Source organism: Schistosoma haematobium, chromosome 4, assembly GCF_000699445.3.
Source record: "Schistosoma haematobium chromosome 4, whole genome shotgun sequence".
In the NCBI taxonomy this organism is placed as follows: Eukaryota; Metazoa; Platyhelminthes; class Trematoda; order Strigeidida; family Schistosomatidae; genus Schistosoma; species Schistosoma haematobium.
Genome location: NC_067199.1, coordinates 11,257,459 through 11,277,804, shown reverse-complemented (window position 1 = coordinate 11,277,804; position 20,346 = coordinate 11,257,459). Strand labels below are relative to the sequence as shown.

Below are 20,346 nucleotides of genomic sequence, written 5' to 3'. Positions count from 1 at the left end.
GTGAACAGATTCAGATAAAGACAGCCAATGTAGCAGCAGTCTCTGCATCAGTAGGCCTCAGTATACACAAAGGGAAAACCAAGGTCCTCAAATTCAAAGCGGAGAACAGCAATCCAATCACCCTTGATGGCGAAACTCTGGAAGATGTAGAATCCTTCACATATCTGGGAAGCATCGTCGATAGACATGGAGGTTCAGATGCAGACGTAAAGGCGAGGATTGGCAAAGCAAGGGCCGCATTCCTACAATTGAAGAACATATGGAACTCAAAACAACTTTCAACCAATATCAAAGTGAGAATCTTCAATACGAACGTCAAGGCAATTCTACTGTATGGAGCTGAAACTTGGAGAACTACAACAACCACAATCAAGAAAGTACAAGTATTTATAAATAGCTGTCTACGCAAGATACTCAACATCCATTGGCCGGATACCATCAGCAATAGCCTTCTGTGGGAGAGAACAAACCAACTTCCAGCTGAAGAGGAAATTAGGAAAAGACGATGGAAATGGATAGGACATACATTACGCAAATCGTCAAACTGCATCACGAGGCAAGCTCTAACTTGGAATCCTGAAGGGAAGCGGAAAAGAGGAAGGCCAAAGAACACGTTACGTCGGATAATAGAAGCAGATATGAAAAGGATGAATTACAACTGGAAGGAGCTGGAAAGGATTGCCCAGGACAGGGTTGGATGGAGAATGCTGGTGAGCGACCTATGCTCCTTCACGAGGAGTAACAGGTGTAAGTAAGTAAGTAATCAAAATTATAGAATATAAACAGTTAACCGTATACTAGATAGGTCAATCAATCATGTTAACGGTGTTTAAAGTAAATATTTGCTTTAGTGTATTTGAGACATGTGGTGTGTAACGAAAAGTGTTAAGATAACAGATTGTGTGTATTCGAGGTATGAAGAGTAGATACTTACTTTAAACATTGTTAACATGATTGATTGACCTATTTAGTATACAGTTAATTGTTTATATTCGATAATTTTGATAGTTGATTATACTTCCATGAAAAAGCTTGTACCGGATTGCCGAATGAAACATTGGATTTACTCCAAATTCGATCTAAGATTATATAAACATATTCTTCCTCCCTAATGCCTTATATTAACTCAGTGTCCAAATCCTGTAAAACTATCCGTTCACATTTAAACCAAAGTTCCTATGTTTTAGTGACTGCTTACAAACAGAATTTGAAATTTTATAGGCCATGATGTTGTTTTACTATGCTTCAGGCTTTAATCAAAAGTTTGAAAGTTCGAAACCAATGACTATCTATCTCCGTAAGAGGATTTACAAGTAGGTTTACCAACTTGCACATAAATATCGTGGTTTATAATCAAGTGAATAATTTACGTTGAAATTTAAAAAAAAACCACATTCTGTTCTTTAACTGACAAACTCAGTCAAATTTTGATGACCATAACGGATAGTATTATGGTAGTAGCATAATAACCTGACGACCTTGAGCGACTTATCAACCAATCAGGAGATGATGTATACTCACGAAACAATTAACACTAAAAAGCCACAAAATACGAGTGGAATAACAGCTTCGATCTGGATAATTAACCCTCATATGCCAAATTCTTCTTTGTAGTAAAGGACAAAGGTCAAGTTTACAGATTAAGAGCCAGGTTAATATTCTAATTTAGAGTTATCACCCTAAAGGGTCATTATCACCATATGAAATCGGCTATAATTTAAAAAGGTTAGATCAAGGTGATAAGATTAAGGCTGGAGTTTTGAGTTGGGATAACGAATTAGGTTTGGGATTTCCATCATTAACTGATATAAGTTATAATGCAACGCTTTGTTACCCTTCTGTTAGCACACTTAGGGGTGAGATTAAAAAAAAGAGTTAGAGAGGAAGAATATTATCTAGCTTCATTAAACAGCCTTGACTACACATTGAATCACATTAAGCATGCAATCTGTCTTAGGAGCTGTTATGTTTTGTCGTTTAGCGTAAACACCGTTTGAATTTCATATTTTGTTTGGAGCTTAGATATATTTTTAAAAATTAATTCCGAGTATTTTAAGTATCAATTATTGTAAATTCTCATCTAGTTAATAATAATATACAAGTTATCAATCCCTACACATTCAATTGTGCGCAAAATAAATGAGGAGTTATCTTAATTCTGATTCGCTAACCCAAGGTCATTTTTACTAGTATTACTTTATAAATCTTTAGTGTCTTGATTAGTTCTTTGAGAAACTACATCAAAATGATAAACTATTCAAACCAGAATGAAAACGGAAGGAGGTGAAAGAATAAAAATTGGTACAATCTAGTAAAAAAAAAAACTTCCCCTCTATATCAGATAATTTCAAATATGTAACATAGTTTGGTTTCTTTTCAATGTTCAAACGACTACCGTATTCTAATGGATTGGATGTTTTTCTTTTTTTAAAAAAAACTTGATTTGTCTATGCTATGATTAGGTAATCATGGTACATTACCTCTTTCTTTGTAAAAAGTACAAGTAAACCAAAAAAAAAGAGGAAACTATCAATTCATTCTCCAATGCTTTTAAATGGATAATACAAAATAAATCCAGCTTTACTTTGATAAAGCTACACATTCAATGATTAGTGTACTAGTTAACTGAACTCATCTCTATACACTGATAATACTTAATTACATACAGATGATTTATTTAATTGTTATTTAGAAATAAATCTATTTTTATTCACTATTATCCAATAGAGAATCATTTAGAAATCAATTGATGAAAAATATTGGATAGTTAATTCATCCTAGTTTCAGACAATTCATTAATTACTGTTAATATATACAGGAGATTCAATAGAGAATCTCTCTCCATATAAAATTCAAGTTTATCACATAAGTTCTTCCAATGACATCGATACCTGATGAAGTATCTCTTTTTTGTTTAAGAAAAAAAAATTACACAGAATCAACTTCATGAAATCAGTTTAGTAAGTATTTACTACATTATTGGAAATGATACGGTAATACATTTATCCACGGGTACAATATGATACATTTGATGAATCAAATGTAAAACACTTTATAATTGTTATTATCAATGACAATTAATATTAGGAAGATTTTTTAAAATCAATCCTTATCTTTCCATTATTATTCCTTTATTTTCGGTAGAATAATTTGGATTATATGTATATGTATCAGTTCAGTCGACTGCTCACCCCATATATCAGGTACGTCATATGTAGAGGTAAATTCAATTAAACTCGAATAATGTATTATACAAACAAGTGAACAAATAATTTGATAGGTATACAGAGATAAGTGACATGAATTAATCCATCTCATATTTAGAATAATTTACAATAACCAATTTTATTGGTATATTCATATTTATATCAAACTGATTTATTGAGTCCAATGATAATAGTGCTTACATTTATAATAGTAATAACAATAAAATGATTTTATAGTATAATTTGCAAAGAGAAGTAGTATAACACTAATAGTAATGATAACTCATAAACATTTAATCTATATATGTAATGGAATCGATGATGAGACAAATGATTTAGCAGGTTTATTGAATAATAATAATAATAATAATAATAATAATAATAATAATAATAATAATACTGCTACTAATAACAGTAATTTGTCAATAGATGACTGGTTCGTGAAAAAATTTGTCCTATTTCATAATAGTTTTAATTCTAATGTGAGATTAGTTCGAGTTGATTATGATAGGAAAGGAGGAAGTTAGTTTATCCTATATTATGGATTGAATGAAGTTCACGAAAAATGGAAACTAATGAATTTCAATGAATTGATCAAATAGTGTTCTGTGTCGTCGAAAAAGTCTTAAAGTTGATGATTAGGAGTTTTAAATTGTTAAATAATGTGTTAAGTTGATAAAACCGTTTTACATATTGTTATGGGCATATACTGATAAATAATATTTATAATAAATAGCTCACTTAAAAGATAATGAAAATTTATTAGTTATAGGTTGGACTTATTTTTATCAAGTGTATGTCTGTACGCTCAATTTTCAGCCAAACTTGCTGTGTAAAACCCAATTATAGTATCCAATCGATTAAACCCAAGGAGGTGAAACCAGGTTTGAAATATTAACATTTCAGCAGAAATCTAAGACTTTTAAGCACTAGAATACTTTTACATTTTAGTGTCAACCTTGTTGGGTACAACAAACTAAATTAGATGAAAGAAAACGCGGTCAAGCATTGACATAGCTTCATTAATTCGCTGTGTAGGTACGTAGTCTATGCACGCTCCCTACCACCTAACTAGGTAAGTCATCTCGTGCTAGCCTATTTTCATTTCCAGACAAATATAACTGTTAAAAATTCCCCTATCACGATCTAAATAGCTATTCAAAAAGCTCAAGTTAATAGTAGTTTGCAATGTCGGAAATCAGCATGAATGTATTACTGAGCCATTATCAATATGAAGTGCTTCATTCATCAGTGTAAATTTCCTAAACCATGGATAAAGTTGTTTTAATATGATCACTAAAATAAGTAACTTAAATATCTAGTAACATGCTATAAATTAGTTCAATCTGTTCAATTTGAAATGGATTAGATTATCCTGTTGTTGAAATTTTGACTGAAATTTGATCATTCTTAGTTGGATATGGTCCTCGATATGGGTATTGTGACACCAGTGAGTATAGAATAGCTGAAATATGGATAGCAGTGGAATCCTCTAAGTGGCTCAAGTGATGGAATTCGAAGACAACGGTGTTAGATTCAAGTCCCAAATAGGACGAAATATAAGTTCTGGATTCCACTGCAAGACACCTATTTATCTTACATTAATCAATGTATATTTAGTTTCCGGTTAAAATCCTTCCATCTGTCAAGAGGAGTGTAACTAATATGTTGCGAATATTTAGGTTTCTATTCATGTTAATTGATATTACCACATAGTAAATAAAGTATAATTGTACAAGTTGAAATCATGAGCCAATTGAAGCTAGACCACCATGGAAAACCTGGAAACACTGGACGGCCGTTCCGTCCTAGTATGGGACTCCTCAGCGGTGCGCATCCACGAACCTGCCCCCACGGGATTCGAACCCAGGACCTACTGGTTTCGCGCGCGAGCACTTAACTACTGGACCACTGATCCGGCATCCAATGGTGTTAATGTCTAACTTCAACCAATCCAAGAAGTTGCGCCACCGTACACCATTGTCTTCAGTGAGTTGATATCTCACAACAGACCTGGTTGAACTCCACTGGTAACGACTTCTCACTAGAACTCCAGGAGTGTCTCCTGAAGTCAGTCACTAGTGAGCAGGTGATTATTATTATCAGAATGGGTTTTCAATTTGTGAAATTTCTAAAAATCTCCACAGAACCCATTCTGATAATAAAGTATAATTGTGTTGTGGAATAAATCATTCTTCTAGTTTTAGCGTTGTAGAATGTTACGGGGAAATAATAATACACAATTCGAACTAGAACACAAAATTAATTATTAGTGCTTAAGTCTAGCTCAAAAAAATAAAATATCAAATGTAGTTGACAATTTGACAAACGATTCCAGAAACGACATGTTTGATGAAAACATTGAGTGAATACAGTTAGGACCTATTCGAGAAGAATGATTTTCTTTCAGTTGTAGAGACTTGCAACACTTGCATCAATGTTGCTAATTTGTTTTTGTAAAAGAAACTTGTTGAAATACTACATTCTGAGTATTCTATGTTGTACCAAAATATAATATTGAATTAAGCCATTGATAATAATGGGTGTTAAATCAAATCTTATAAGTCCCTTTAAACATCCATTTCAAATGATTTTGCATCAAAATCAATCAAGTAATATAATTATATCAGAGTGGGGATTGGTGGAGATTGTAGTAATTTTGAATTCGTGAGTTGGTTTAAGCTAGACCACCACTGAAAATCTGAAAGCATTGAACGGCCATTTCGTCCTAAGAGTTCGCATGCGAAACTGAAGGTCTTAGGTTCGAGTTCCACTGTTGAGGAATCTCATATTAGGACCAAACGGACATCCGGTGCATCCAGGTAATTACTGGTGGTCTAGCTTAGATCGACTCGTGATTCTAATTATTAAAATATAAAAAAATATAATGAAAAATCATCATAAATTTCTGATACCCCAGTGGATAGGAAATTGAATTTCAATCACTTTTTGTACTAGTGTAAGTCTCTTCAATAGAGGTTAAATAAATAACTACCTTCAATTGACACATACTTAAATAGTACAAAGAAACAAAGTAGAATATTTAGTGAAATCAAAAACAAATTTGATCAAGTCACTGTCATATCATTCCGGTCAAGGTGACTTGTAAGTGAAACATGTCTATGTATTTGTGTGTATATTAGTGGATATGAAAAAATATGTGATATTTGCAATGTGATAGAGTTGAGTTAAATTTGTATGATTGTTAATTGTATAAGGTGTTAAATAAAATTAAACATGATTGTTTGGATAAATATTTCAAGTAGGGGCATTCTTTTCTACGTCAACCCAGTGGGAGTTAACAATAATTTGAAGGCTACTAACCTTTCTTTTAAGTTGGAAAAGTCTTTGTAAATTCACTATGCTACTCTGTCACATTGCAAATATCACATTTTCTTCACATCCATTAATATACATACATATACACAGACATGTTTCACATACAAATCACCTTGACCGGAATTATATGACAATAACATGATCAGATTTGTTTTTGATTGCACTAAATATTCTAATTAGTTTCCTTGCCCTATTTAAACGTATGTTAATTGAAAGCGGTTATTTAATTATCCTCTATTGAAGAGACTTATACTAGATCGAAGAAATGCCTGAAATCCAATTTCTTACCTAGTGAGATATTATGAAAATATCTCATAGTTTTTAATTACAACAAAGTATTTATTTTGTGTGTGTGCGTGTGTGTGGAAAATGTGACAATTTATTGTATGATAATTTAATATATTTTGTCCGTCAATTCACAATTTCACAGGTTGAAATCATGAGTCAGTTGAAGCTAGACCACCATTGAGAACCTGGAAGCACTGGACGGCCGTTTCGTCCTAGTATGGGACTCGTCAGCAGTGTGCGTCCACGAACCCGCCCCCGCGGGATTCGAACCCAGGACCTACTGCTGAGGAGTCCCACACTAGGACGAAACGGCCGTCCAGTGCTTCCAGGTTCTCAAAGGTGGTCTAGCTTCAACTGACTCATGATTTCAACCTGTGAAATTTACTAAAATCTCCACAAAACTCATTCTGATAATTCACAATTTCTGGCATTTTATTTGTAATGATATTTAGAAATAGAAATAGGAAATAGTTATTTTTAAACAAAGAAACTACTGTTGTCAATTGGATAGAATATAGTTCAAAAATTATTTGTAATTGTGTTTTTTCTGTTACTTGTAATCAAGTAATCAGAGACAAATAGTCTTTTCTATTCATAACTTTAATACATAACTAGCCATTAAGAGTAGAATATACTCGTAAGCTACTAATATTTGACCACAGATGTCTTAGAAATATTGCTCGCATCTGTTGGGATCACCGGGGAAGTAATAGTGAGATTCGACGCATGGTATTGGGGAACGATGGTAAATCAGTTGATGAGGTTGTGAATCTTCATCGACTGAGATGGTTGGGCCATGTGTCACGTATTCCTGAACACCGATTACCACGACGCGCAATGCGGACTAGTGTTGGAGGCGACTGGTAGAAAGTTAGGGGTGGCCAAACCAAAATATGGTATTAGTGCTTTAAGTCACTAACTTCTACTCTGAGCCATGTTAGTAGATGTAGACTACTTGGTTGGGGTCCGCGTGACTATCGTAACCAATAGTTGGAGACTCTGGGTAACATTGCTCAGAATCTGTCACAATGGTATCGGTGTATACACTCTCTGTCTTCCCTTAAACTATGAGACTAAAATTATTTTATATCTTTCTATGTACGTACTAAATCTTTCTTCCTATACTATATCCTTATATGCAATTTTTCCTTTATATATTACACCATTGAGTTAACTGCTTCTATGAATTTGGTGTCCATCTTGCTGTGCTAATGAGGTATGGCAACTTGGACCGATGCATATATGTGCCTGGTTCTACATTGTAGCTGACTGACATAACTAATGTATAGTGATAAAGTGTTTAGTTTGTACATCGCCATTACAGTCTTTCACTAGCTTTTTAAAGCCTCACTTAAAAAAGGATTATAAACCTTATCAAAAAAGTAGTAAATATTTGTGAATTACGCTAATCAATGGATTTATGTTAATTAAGGTGTTTTCTGGGCATTATTATTGGCAATTTTCGCAGGATTCGAATCCATGTCGCAGAGCTGAGTCACTGCTTAAATGGGTGCATCGATTTTTGCAAGATCGCGAATTCATCCCACTGATGGGTAGCAATCAACATAAAATCTATATCCAGGGATTTTTGCTACTAGTCATTGAAAATATTTTTTTTTCGCATTAAAATGAGTATCAGGTGAATAGTTTTTTTTTTAGAAAATTAGATTTCTGCTAAAATCATCTAGTTCCCAATATAGTGGATGATATATGACATCGTCGAAACAAAATATTACAAATCAAAGTGATGTGTAAAACCTACTGTTTACACTTAGTTACCACTAATAGGTAAGGTTAGATTAATTTGATCTGTAAATGGGGATCTGTGTATTTAAAATCATTGGTCATAAAATAACTAAAAGTAACTGAGAGCATATGTCTCATCAAAATTGCATGTACGTCCTGATAACGTGTGACAGCTAGTGTTAAACCAAAGACCTGGGTTTTATAACAACCACCTCCATCGATCTTAAATTAAGATATTGTGCAACGTTAAGTTAGTTAAACCGGTAGTTACATTACAACTTGATCGATAGAATCTGATCAGCACTAAACTACAACACAAATGTGACATTGACCACTAGTCAGTAATCAATATATATATATATATATATATATATATATATATATATATATATATATATATATATATATATATATATATATATATATATATATATATATATATATTAGAACGAAATGACCGTCCGGCGCTTCCAGGTTTTCAATGGTGTTCTAGCCTAGATGGACTCATGAATTCAACTGTTTAGTTGACAACTTTTACAGTATATTGTCCTCTTCCAATATTCGACTTAAAAAGACATAGGATAGAGAATAGTAGGAAGTGGATGAGGTATTTCTTATTATTTATCTGTGTTACTCATTGAAGTCTGTCGTTACTTCTTATTATTATTATGATGACTATTTTTATGTCAATTGAGTAAGATCACAGTTGTTCAAGTCTACTTCTTCAGTCTAGACAAAATGTTCTTTGATTTTTAATATACAAATTTTTTCCTGTTCTCAAACAGTTGTACCTGTAATTTAATGTTACACTTTAAAAAAACAAACAAATGGAATTTACTAATCAAGTTCAGTTTTTCCCATCTGACTTTCATGTAAACTTACTATTACATAATAGCTAATAAGATTATTTAGATATCGAAAACTTCTTTATAATTTAAAAATCAGATTTCAATTTGCGATAAAATAACTGATAATTGAATTTAGTTTAAATCATGTAATAACTAGTTAAACAAAAATTTATTCATATACATTGAAACACTATGATATAAATGAATTAGTTCATTGAAAACTTACAATTTTAATCGCATACCAGCAGTCGCAGCCAAATAAATTGGTGTACGCTTTTTTTGTTCAACTGTTAATTTACTCGTTAATTTAACAAGTTTCGGTTTTAATATTTCATAAGCTTTAATTGGTTCATTAATATAAGCTGATATGCCAGGAGCTGGATGATAACGATTAGAAAGAAAGAAAAAAATACAAGTTCTCATTATGATATTAAATAAATTTGTCTTCAGTTTAAAGTTTCTCCTATAGTATCTAGTTTTCAATGACCTGTCAACAATAAATATAACTTTTACACACATAGTTCCCTTCATTATTTTGAAAAGAGCAAGAACACAAATTCTAGTAGAATAATATGAATTCATTTTATCTCGTTGGCTCTCGTCAACTGCTTAAAGCCTGTAATATTCAAAGATCATAATTACAAAATGGGTTTAAATGACCTACCTGAAAGTATTTAATCGGAAGTTATGTTGAAGATATACTAGTATAGTGAGGGTGTAAATAAATAAAATAGACTGAATATTGTAAATATATACCTTACGTAAAACAAAATTCTACAACACTGATTGTGACAACAGTTCAAACGGCTAGAAACAAGTGATTACATAATGAGTAAACGCTGATAGGAATAAAATGTGTAGTCTGGAAGATAATTAAAATAAAAACTCAATGGTGTAATAAATACAAGAAGAGTTTTAAAAAAATGTTTAAGATTCAACGGAGGAATATTTGTTACCAAGGCAAGGAAAGGTTAATAACCACCTCCTTTTGAACACATGAATCAGGTTTTTGACGCCTGATAGCAACGGCTTTAGCAAACCTTAGAAGATTGGAGTTTGGTTGCTTACTAATCACCTTGAGAGATTGCAAGGTATCGATCTGATGTTCTGCATCCAAGAGATGTTTGGTAATTGCATTGTTTAGAGTCATTTTTCCTCTTGTTCTAAACCATTTTGGAACATGTTCAAAAAATCTAAGATATGCTCTCCTTTCTATTCGACCAATGTAGCTGCTTTGGCAGGTATATATTTTCAATATTTAGTTTATTAAATTCAACATAACTTCCGACTAAATACTTTCAGGTAAGTCATTTAAACCCATTTTGTAATTATGATTTTTGAATATTACAGGTTTTAAGCAGTTGACGAGAGCCAACGAAATAAAATGAATCCATGTTATTCTACTAGAATTTGTGTTCTTGTTCTTTTCAAAACAATAAAGGAAAATTTCGATAATGATATTAGAAGACGAAGATTATCATTATCGAAATTTATCAAAGGGACTAATTGTTTTAAATAAAGGAAAATATGTGTACTAAATTTATATTTATCATTGGCAGGTCATTGAAAACTAGACACTGTAGGAGAAATTATTCATTTTAATATCGAGGTAGTTAATTAGCAGTACAAAATCACAATCCTCTTCCTCTATGAGTTGTATCAAAGATTTTTGGATCGTATGTTGATCATGATAAATGTAAACCTAAAATGACGGGAAATGTCAAAATTCGATTGATTTACCCTTTATGATTTGTAGTCAACATTACTTCCATTTTGATTCAATGTAATGATTATTCAGTGTAGTATTTGTTTTGTTTTCCCATATGACATTTTATTCTGTATTACATACGATATTCTTGTATTAAGTTAACATGAAGCATATGATTTGTTATAACTAAGTATTTTTCATATATGTGATTTTATTCTAATTATTAATCAAAATGGGTCAGTGAATTTTTGACTAGGGTCGTCGTCATTGTGTTTCACGGTTTAGGAGCCGAATCTGGCGCTCAATCTAGAAGATATATCAAGACCAATAAGTTTAGGTAAAGTGATTCAAATTAGAACCTTCAATTAATGTGTGATCCAGTGTGAAGAATCATTCAGCTCCATAAGTGACATTCGTTTCAGTGAGATGATAGCGAAAATCTGTCGACCAAGAAGAAGTTTTTAATGATATTCCGTTTACTGATCGAAATAGATTAAATTACTTTCAGCCAGCAGTAGATGAAAAAGTTGAACAATATTGTTATATCTTTTGCCCCGTCAATTATCACCTGACAAGATCGCGAATCAGGATCCGATTTATACGACCTTGACCCTATGCGTTAACCAGAACGAGCAGCCTAGAGTCGACTTTGAGTTCTAATTGGTTATTCTTGCCTTGCCCTGCCCGTTTAATTCAGAACACAATCTCAGCTTCCACTGTATGAATCGTATATTTCATACATACGCAGTCTATATACAAGCAAACCAGACCGCATCACACCGTAAAATTGAAAATAATACAAGATCAAGCCAAAAGTGGCTGTGAGTGTGAGAGACTGTGACTAACAAATCGGGAATAAGTTAAGAATGGCAAATCGTATCTCAACAACAAATTGGTCAAATGAAAGGAATACGAAAATATACATTCTGGTAACTTAGTAATTATCCAATAAGAATATATGTAATAATCGTCCATAAATGATTCCTATCAGTTGCCATTCATTTATTCTTTGTTAGAATATAACAGATATGACAACTCAACAAGTTGATTTATAGTAGTAAAAAATTTTGCCATTCAAAATAATTTCAGTAGAATAATGTTTAAAAGTGTACTGTATATTGCTTTGAGTAAATTTCAGTTTTAAACAACTGATGCACTTTATTACAATGGATAATTAGGTGGATAATACTATCAACAAATACACACTAAATGTGCGGCCAGTACTCTTGTACAGGAGAAAGGGTGCAGTTTTTAGCTGTGACATCCATTTAACCGAATGACAGTCTGGTAGTCATAGATACCTGAGACACGCTAATGAATATTTAATGATACACGACAGAAATCTACTTAGTATTTCTAACATACTGGAATACAGACATACCTTTTGGCATTATAAAACGAACTAATTTTATTTTAGACATTGTTTAAATAAGCAAACAACATCCATCTTGATTATCTATGCTCCATTGGTTTTGAAACATTATTTTACGCAATAATATTGAATAGCTTTGATCAAATTTATTGGTTAAATACGATAAAATTCAAAATATTTTGGATTATCAGTTTTACCATACACTTTTAAAGTGATACAACACCATATGTACAATGATATAAAGAATTAAAACTTAATGTCTGAAGGGTTAACTGAAGTCCAGCATGACCAATGATTCAAAGACTTTTAACCGAGTGTAGAAGGCAAATTAACTTAATGATAGTAGCTTTATTCATTACTGTAAATTTTAGTACAGTAAAGAATCCTTAGCGTCAGTTGTTCAGTGTTGGGAAACAGATCTCGTTAGCATACATTTACATCATAATTATTCAAAAATTACATTCTACAAATGATTTTCTTAATAATCAATAGCTTCCACTCCTTTTCAGCAGAGTGGGCATGCCTGCAGTGTCGGTCACTATGTTAAGCCCATATAACTATTCTAGGTTCTGGACAGGTCAATTGATCCATTCTTTTTGAGTCGCGTTTTGACTTTGTTAATTATTCACTTATTAACTTTGACTGTCTTTATATGAGCGTATGTGTGTGTAGATCTTATCCTACTCATCACATGTTTGTAGCTCATTTTTGTGTCACTATAATTGTCGATTAACGCTTGATTAAATGTAGTTGGCTCACACGCTTTCTCCACTACGCGTCCTTTTGTTTCGCTTAGCTCTCTCATCTTCGCTACGTCTCTCTGATTGTCTGTTCCGATCAACTAGTGTATAAAATATACGTATTCAAACATCCATTCCCGTATTTGACTTATTTAATTACGTTATTCATTAACGCGATCTAGGTCGATAATTATATACGAGGATTGACGAATGTATTATCAATAACGATCAGACATTTCACTCGAAAAAAAAATAAAGAAATGGCCGTGCAATTAATGTTAACCATATAACTGGAGTCAGATCCCGAACCACTAAAGTGACGAGCCCGTCGATAACATAGTCCTCTCTAACTGACGTCAAAATGGAGGGTTCCACTAAATGCTTTCCGTTTAGTTTGAATAGCTACATTTCTCATTTATAAAATATTAAATGCATCAATTTGATTGTGTTCGTTCCTTTTTTTTAAAGGGAAAACGAGGAAGAAAATATGTCAAGTTCAGAAATTCCGTTTGAAATTTCCAGTACCTAGCATAATGATAGATTGTAAATTTTTCATAATACGGTATTTGCGTATATAGAGTTAGTATTCATAATTACACAATCCGAACAAATCTAGTGAGAAGCAATGACCAGAGAAGTACAACTCTGTCAAGTATGAGACAGTTACTCACCGAAGGCGATGGAAGATGGCCACGCAATATGACCGATCGATTGCAGTTAGACATGTATGCCGTTGGATCTCAGTTCAGTGGTCTAGATATTAGGTATTCTCATGCTAGTCCGAAGATCCTGCGTCCGATTACCGATTGCTGGGTCGTAGATTTACACTACTAAGGAGTCCAATACTAGGATGGAACAGCCATGCAGTGCCTCCAGGTTACCAATATTTATCTAACTTAGATTAATTCATAATTTCAATAAAATTCAACAATTGCCACAACCATACACTGACAAATCTAATACATGAAAGTTTATTGTAATATTTGCAAAGTTGAGAAATAGGTGGACCAAAAGTTTGAACAGACCTCCTACCAAAAATAACAATCAATGAGATTATGGAATATTAAGAATAATGAGATTAGTATCAGAAGAGGTTTTGTGGAGATTGTAGTAATTCCAAAAGTTGAGATCATGAGTCAATTGAAGCTAGACCACCATGGAAAACCTGGAAGCACTTGACGGCCGTTTCGTCCTACTGTGGGACTCCTCAGCAGTGTGCGTCACTCAATTTCGTGGATTAGTTGAAGTTGGACAATAACACCGTTGGAGGCCGGCTCAATGGCCTTGTCGGTTAAGTGCCTGGAGCGAGACTGATAGGTCGTGGATGCGCACTACCGAGGAGTTCCACAATAGGACGAAACCGCCGTCCAGTGCTTCCAGGTTTTTCATGGTGGTCTGGCTTCAATTGACTCATGATCTCAACTGTTGAAATAATGAGATTAATCAATGGTAGAAGACGTTTATGTTCTTTAAAAACAAAGTGAAACAATATCGAGCCAATACACACAGTATGCACATATGCCAATAAGAGAATGATCAATTGCAGTCTTAAACATCAATGGGAAGAGTCAAGTAAAACAATATCAAGTGAATTAAAGTGAAACACTGTTTTCAGCAAAATCATTATCAGGCTTGACAGTTTTCAAGTCAATAATCACTGTACCATAACTGTCAAAATAAAGTACATCAGTGAATTAGACAATGTTGTGTTAGGAATGAATGATGAGCTTTTGCATTTGATACAGTGTAAATACTATAGAATCATATCGTTTGTAAATTAGAAAGGTCATTTACGAAAGGTTAGAATGATTCATTGTAAGGTGTTAAGTTACAATCGATGTAATGACAATAAAATAAACCATGTGAATGAAATGCATGGTAGAAGAAATTTAGTCTGATTAGTGGGGGTAATAATAATAATAATAATAATAATAATAATAATAATAGTAAAGGCATGTGAATTTAATATGTAGAGTTGTTGCCAGAGCGATTGCGGCGAGAAATGCACGTGAATTAACAAAAATGACTATGTAAATTAAAAATGGTACAAAATAGATACGAACATGAAGGGAATCAAGGGTAAGGTATTATAACATAAGGTTTAAATATGTGGTGGTCCGATAGTGGTGCAAGACAAATATGGAACTTGAACAAACATCTTTTAGATACATAAATTAGGTCTTTTGGAGTGGATCCTGATGGCTTTTGTTATGTAGAGGAGTTGCGAACCAATTGACTTTATAATAATGTAACTCCTGGAGTTCTATTTAGAAGCCGTGACCAGTAGATGGTTTTACTGAAAATGCGTTATCTGAGATGAGTCGTTCAATTATAATGCTTGCGTCACCGTTTAAAAATAACCATCAGCACAAACCTCTGAAGTTTGTACTCAAAATAAAAACGCAATTTCAGCGAACGAAGAATGAATCCATATCCTAATCACCACTTAAACGATAGAATAATCGATAGTTTCGTACCAATGACCAAGATTTACTTGAAACGAAGATACGTTGAAAATAAAGTTACTTCAGTTTTATAATACTTAACGCTTATGTATTTTAAATTGAATAACTCTGTGTTCACATAATCATCTTTCCAAGGTCATTAGGGCAACAATTAATCGATAAAACAAAATACAATCATGCACACTAAACTACAGACAGTTGTATGATTTCTTCACGTTCTATAATCCTTGATAGAAAATTTTCAGAAGGGGAATTAAATTTAATGATAATGGAGTCAATTTAAACTTTAAGTAATCACTAATAATTAAACGATTAACAACATTATAAGCTATTCCGATGTAGGACCATATTTAAAGATTATCTAGAGAGTGAATATGCTGTTTTTATAATGATAGTCGTAAGCAATATTGAAGTGGAAAACTTAAGAGGAACAAGTTTTTCGTTTTTCCCTAAGTGTGATTTACATGTTTCATCGAGTTAATAGGACAACAGTGATAGTAGCATATCAATGACATTAAATTAAAAAAGAATGTACGGTTAATCATTTCAATGTTAAGGGAAAATGAAACGGATTCACGAAATGTGTATGAGCAAATAAAGACTCTCTTATACTTACTGTTATAGAGACATTGGGATGAATATTTATACAGTAAACAGTTCGTTAAGTTTTTAATAACAATAAATCACAACGAATCAAGATAAGTTTATCAACCATTCAAAGTCTCTATACGTAGTGTAGTATGTCAAACATCTTTTTTTGTCAGGTTACAGTATCTCAGATACCAGTTCATTCTGTAATAAGTTTTCACAATAGATAATAATCATAGGAAAATTTATTTTACAAATTACTAGTGATATTCTGTTTATATTTTGTAGTGGCAGGTACTATGTCAAGCCCATATGGGCTATTCTGGCCTTTGGATAGACTAATTTATTCATTCTACTCAAGCAACATTTTGTCCTGTCACTTATTCGTTTATCAACCTTGAGTGTTTTGATGTAAGCGTATGCATTCGAGTTGCTTGCCCTATTCATCGTGTGTCGGTAATTTGTTTTTTTTCACGCTTGATAAAATCGAGTTGGTTCATTCGTCTTCTTCTCTAAGTATGTTTCGCTCCACTTTATCCGCTTCGTTTCATTGATGGTCTTGCTGAGATCAGTGAGTGTACGAAATATACATATTCAAACTTTATTCTCGTATTTGACTTATTTAATGCTGTTATTCACTAACGCGGTAAAAGTCGATAATTATAGACGAGGATAGCTGGGATATATATTTCGATAACATAATCATACGATCTAATTGGAGTCAAATGAACAGCAACTAAAATTTTGCATATTTAATTTGTAAAATATGGTCGAGTCTACACGAGTAAAATCTTCAACCACCAAAAATACAATGAAATCAATCAATTTAGGTAAGAATAACTGTTGTCTTATAAACGTTTACCAACAGCCTGGTCTGATTTCTAATAATTAATCAGATGATTATCAATGAAAGTAAGCAGAAACATTGCTTTTTCAAAAAGGTTAACTAAATTAAATTTCGATAGAATAAATCACTTACAAACTTTTTCATTAGTTACTTCATCAACTTTTCCATTTGATCGAAATGGTTCATCGATCCATTTATATAAATGAAGTTTTGAAGAAGTTGATCCTGCATCAATCACCACTGAATACTATAAGATAATAAACAGAATATTATATGAACAAACATGAATGGAGAAAAAAATGCAATCGATAAGATAATCCAACCTTATAAAAAATATAATGAACCATTTTGTCAGAGGTTTGAACTCTCCGTTCCATTTATTTCGATTTCAATAACAGAATATCTCGTTGAGGTCATTGTGATAACCATGATAAGCGATTGTAGACGTTGGGTGACGTAGCTCAGAATCAAACACAAATGCACTTCTTGTCGTTTTCTAGATTTCAAGCAACAGTATTCCTTGATATATGCTACTTAATTCTTTCTTATCTTAAATAATGTTCTCTCTCGTTATCTCAATTTCTTTGTTATTCATATTTGTCATATTTCGTTCTGTTGTGATAATGTCGTGTGCAAATTAGACTTCAGGAAACTTCTGCTAGGAATGTAAGTTAAATATAACTGACTGATACCTGCATAGTGAACTGATTTCACACAATTATTACTCAATAATGTATTGAGTGTAAACAATCCACAATTTAACACTGAGTTGTAGTAATATAAAACGGTAATAATTTAAATGAAATGAAATTATAAAACATTCGGTGAGACTATAATTTATGGACGATCTTTGAGGGACGCTGAAGTGACCTTGAGAGTGGACACCTACTAATTAAGACGAAATGAGGGTTAGAAAGCAGCTAGAATCCTCATTTACAGTTGATGGTTAGGGTTAAAAATTAGATTTAGGTTTTTCATCCCGAACTGACATCAGCTATGATGTCAAAACTTTATTTAGTCAGATGTATGGATGAATTTCGCGCCCAAATTCCTGACTCGTTATCTTATATCTGATTGGTTCGCCCATAAATTATAGTCTCGCCAAACATTCAATAAAAATTCTTAAAAAAAGAGGTATTTTACAATATTAAAGCAACAGTACTTACCACATCTGGAATGTTATGACTTATAATATACAAGACAATGATAATTATTAGTCCAATGAAACTGATCACCAAAATAATTAAAGCTAATATTTTTAAAATCTTTTGAAGATTAGTATTACGTTCCATTATTTTTCGAGGATCTAATGAAACATTACTTATCTAAAATTGAAAGTATTCAATAGAATAACACGATAAATAAGAAATGACAACAAGTGTATGAAGGAAAGGAAGTTTTAATCTTAAATTAAAAGAAATCAAGATATTTTTCAATGGTTTTATTACTATTATTGTTAGTAACATAATAGAGATAGTCATTTATACCAATACACCCTTCATTCATTAGAATGAACTCGATCAGGAAGTTATAAAATGATAATCATTTGAAACAGGATAATATTTTAAAGTAACAAGTAATGGATGTTGACTTTTACAACAAATAATTCAAATGAATAATTCTCTTTTTAATTTTCCCATTGATGTTTAGAACTGCAGTTGATCAGTCTCATAGTGACATATGTGCATCCTGTATGGATTGTCTCGATATTGCCTTAAGTCACAAGTATTATAAGCTAACGGTACTGAGTTCGAGGCCTGGAGTGCACATTAGCCAGGTACATCCAGCTGACGAGTCCCAAATAGGACGAAACGCGTCCTGGATTCAATTGCTAGACACCATCTATCTTTGCTTAGATGAATAGGTTTGCATTCTAGAACTTTACTATATTTATTATGAAAGAAACTTATAATCTACAGATTTTATCTTGCAAAAATATGAAGACAGTTATCAGTTAAATTGTTTTCTTTTCCCTTTAGCTATTTTATGTTCATCAAACGATAATATAGTTTGGAAATACACAATAATTCCTTAGAATTAATTATGATTGGAATGTAATCGTTTTTATTTGAATTTCAGACATTAAGGTAACAATTAAGTGTTGATTATTTTTATTACATCAGTTGAATTGATTATTAACCTCGCCCTTTAATTATCAATGTCGCTAAAAAGATACATCAAATACTTGGGTGACTGCCTTCGGTACAAAGAGGACTGAAAGACATTTACATCTTAAATCTTGAAACTCGCTTGTATGGTACCCAACCATAAGTTTGTACAAGAAATTCGCAATCTACAAATATCGTGATACGTGATGCATCATTTAAATCACATTATTAGAATTGAATTAGTTAATATTTTACAACGTTCATCAATCTGCAATTTTCGGTGATCCACCGTGAAGCTAGTCACACATACTTCTTGATTCTAAAGTTTTCATAGTATGAAATACTTCAACAATGCACATCTACGACCTAAAACAGGGTATCAAACTCAAGTCTTCGTAAATTTTCACTAGTTCTTTTCAAATAATATCTACAGTTTGTGGAAGCCAATTAGAAGTAGCATAGTGAGAAGGTCAATCGATGGGTATCAGGAGTGACGTGAAGGACAAGTGCATTTGATTGACTAAGAAATCGGTTAATTTCCTAAGAATAGAGTCGTATGTATATATGTATATATGAGTATTTGTGCATTTTATTCGGTAGCCAAATACACTTTCTTAGTCAAGTAGTTAGTTAAGAGGTTAGCATGTAGCACACCATGTATCAATATCAGATATCGGACACCGCCTATCACAACAGTTAAACTTGAAATTAAAAGTAAAAATATAGGCAAATTAAACAAATCACCTAGAAAAAGCAAATAATCCATTACTGGTTCTGTTATTTTCGATTATTTTTTATATAGAAAAAAAAGTGTTAATGAGATTACAAGAAAACAATATGAAATCATAAATTACATCATACACACATGTGTACATAGATATATATGCACAATACACACAAATATTTCATCAAAATTAAATTATGAAAATAAATTCAAATTGCGCCATTCAATGTTCAAATATGAAAAGAGTATTCAATTAAAAATACAAATTATAAATTGTAATAGCTATCACAAATAAATTATGAGTTTTGTTATGACTAAAGTTTGGAAATTATTCTCTGTTCAATGTTGGTATGGTTTATTCTAAACA

The 20,346-nt window shown here is 32.3% G+C and overlaps 1 protein-coding gene across 2 annotated transcripts in view; it reads right to left on the bottom strand.

Annotated features, from left to right (window-relative positions):
• Positions 1–20,346, bottom strand: part of ENTPD3_1 (Ectonucleoside triphosphate diphosphohydrolase 3) — a 112,761-nt gene that overhangs the window by 19,399 nt on the left and 73,016 nt on the right. Inside the window, exons 5-7 of one of the 2 annotated variants that reach the window (XM_051215640.1) lie at positions 18,314–18,472; positions 17,280–17,394; positions 9,654–9,804 (exon numbers count right to left, since the gene is read on the bottom strand). In XM_051215640.1, the coding sequence (XP_051066172.1) occupies positions 9,654–9,804; positions 17,280–17,394; positions 18,314–18,472 (425 nt within the window). Of the gene's footprint in view, positions 1–9,653; positions 17,395–18,313; positions 18,473–20,346 lie in introns of both variants that reach the window. The other variant, XM_051215641.1, reaches the window with a different exon arrangement.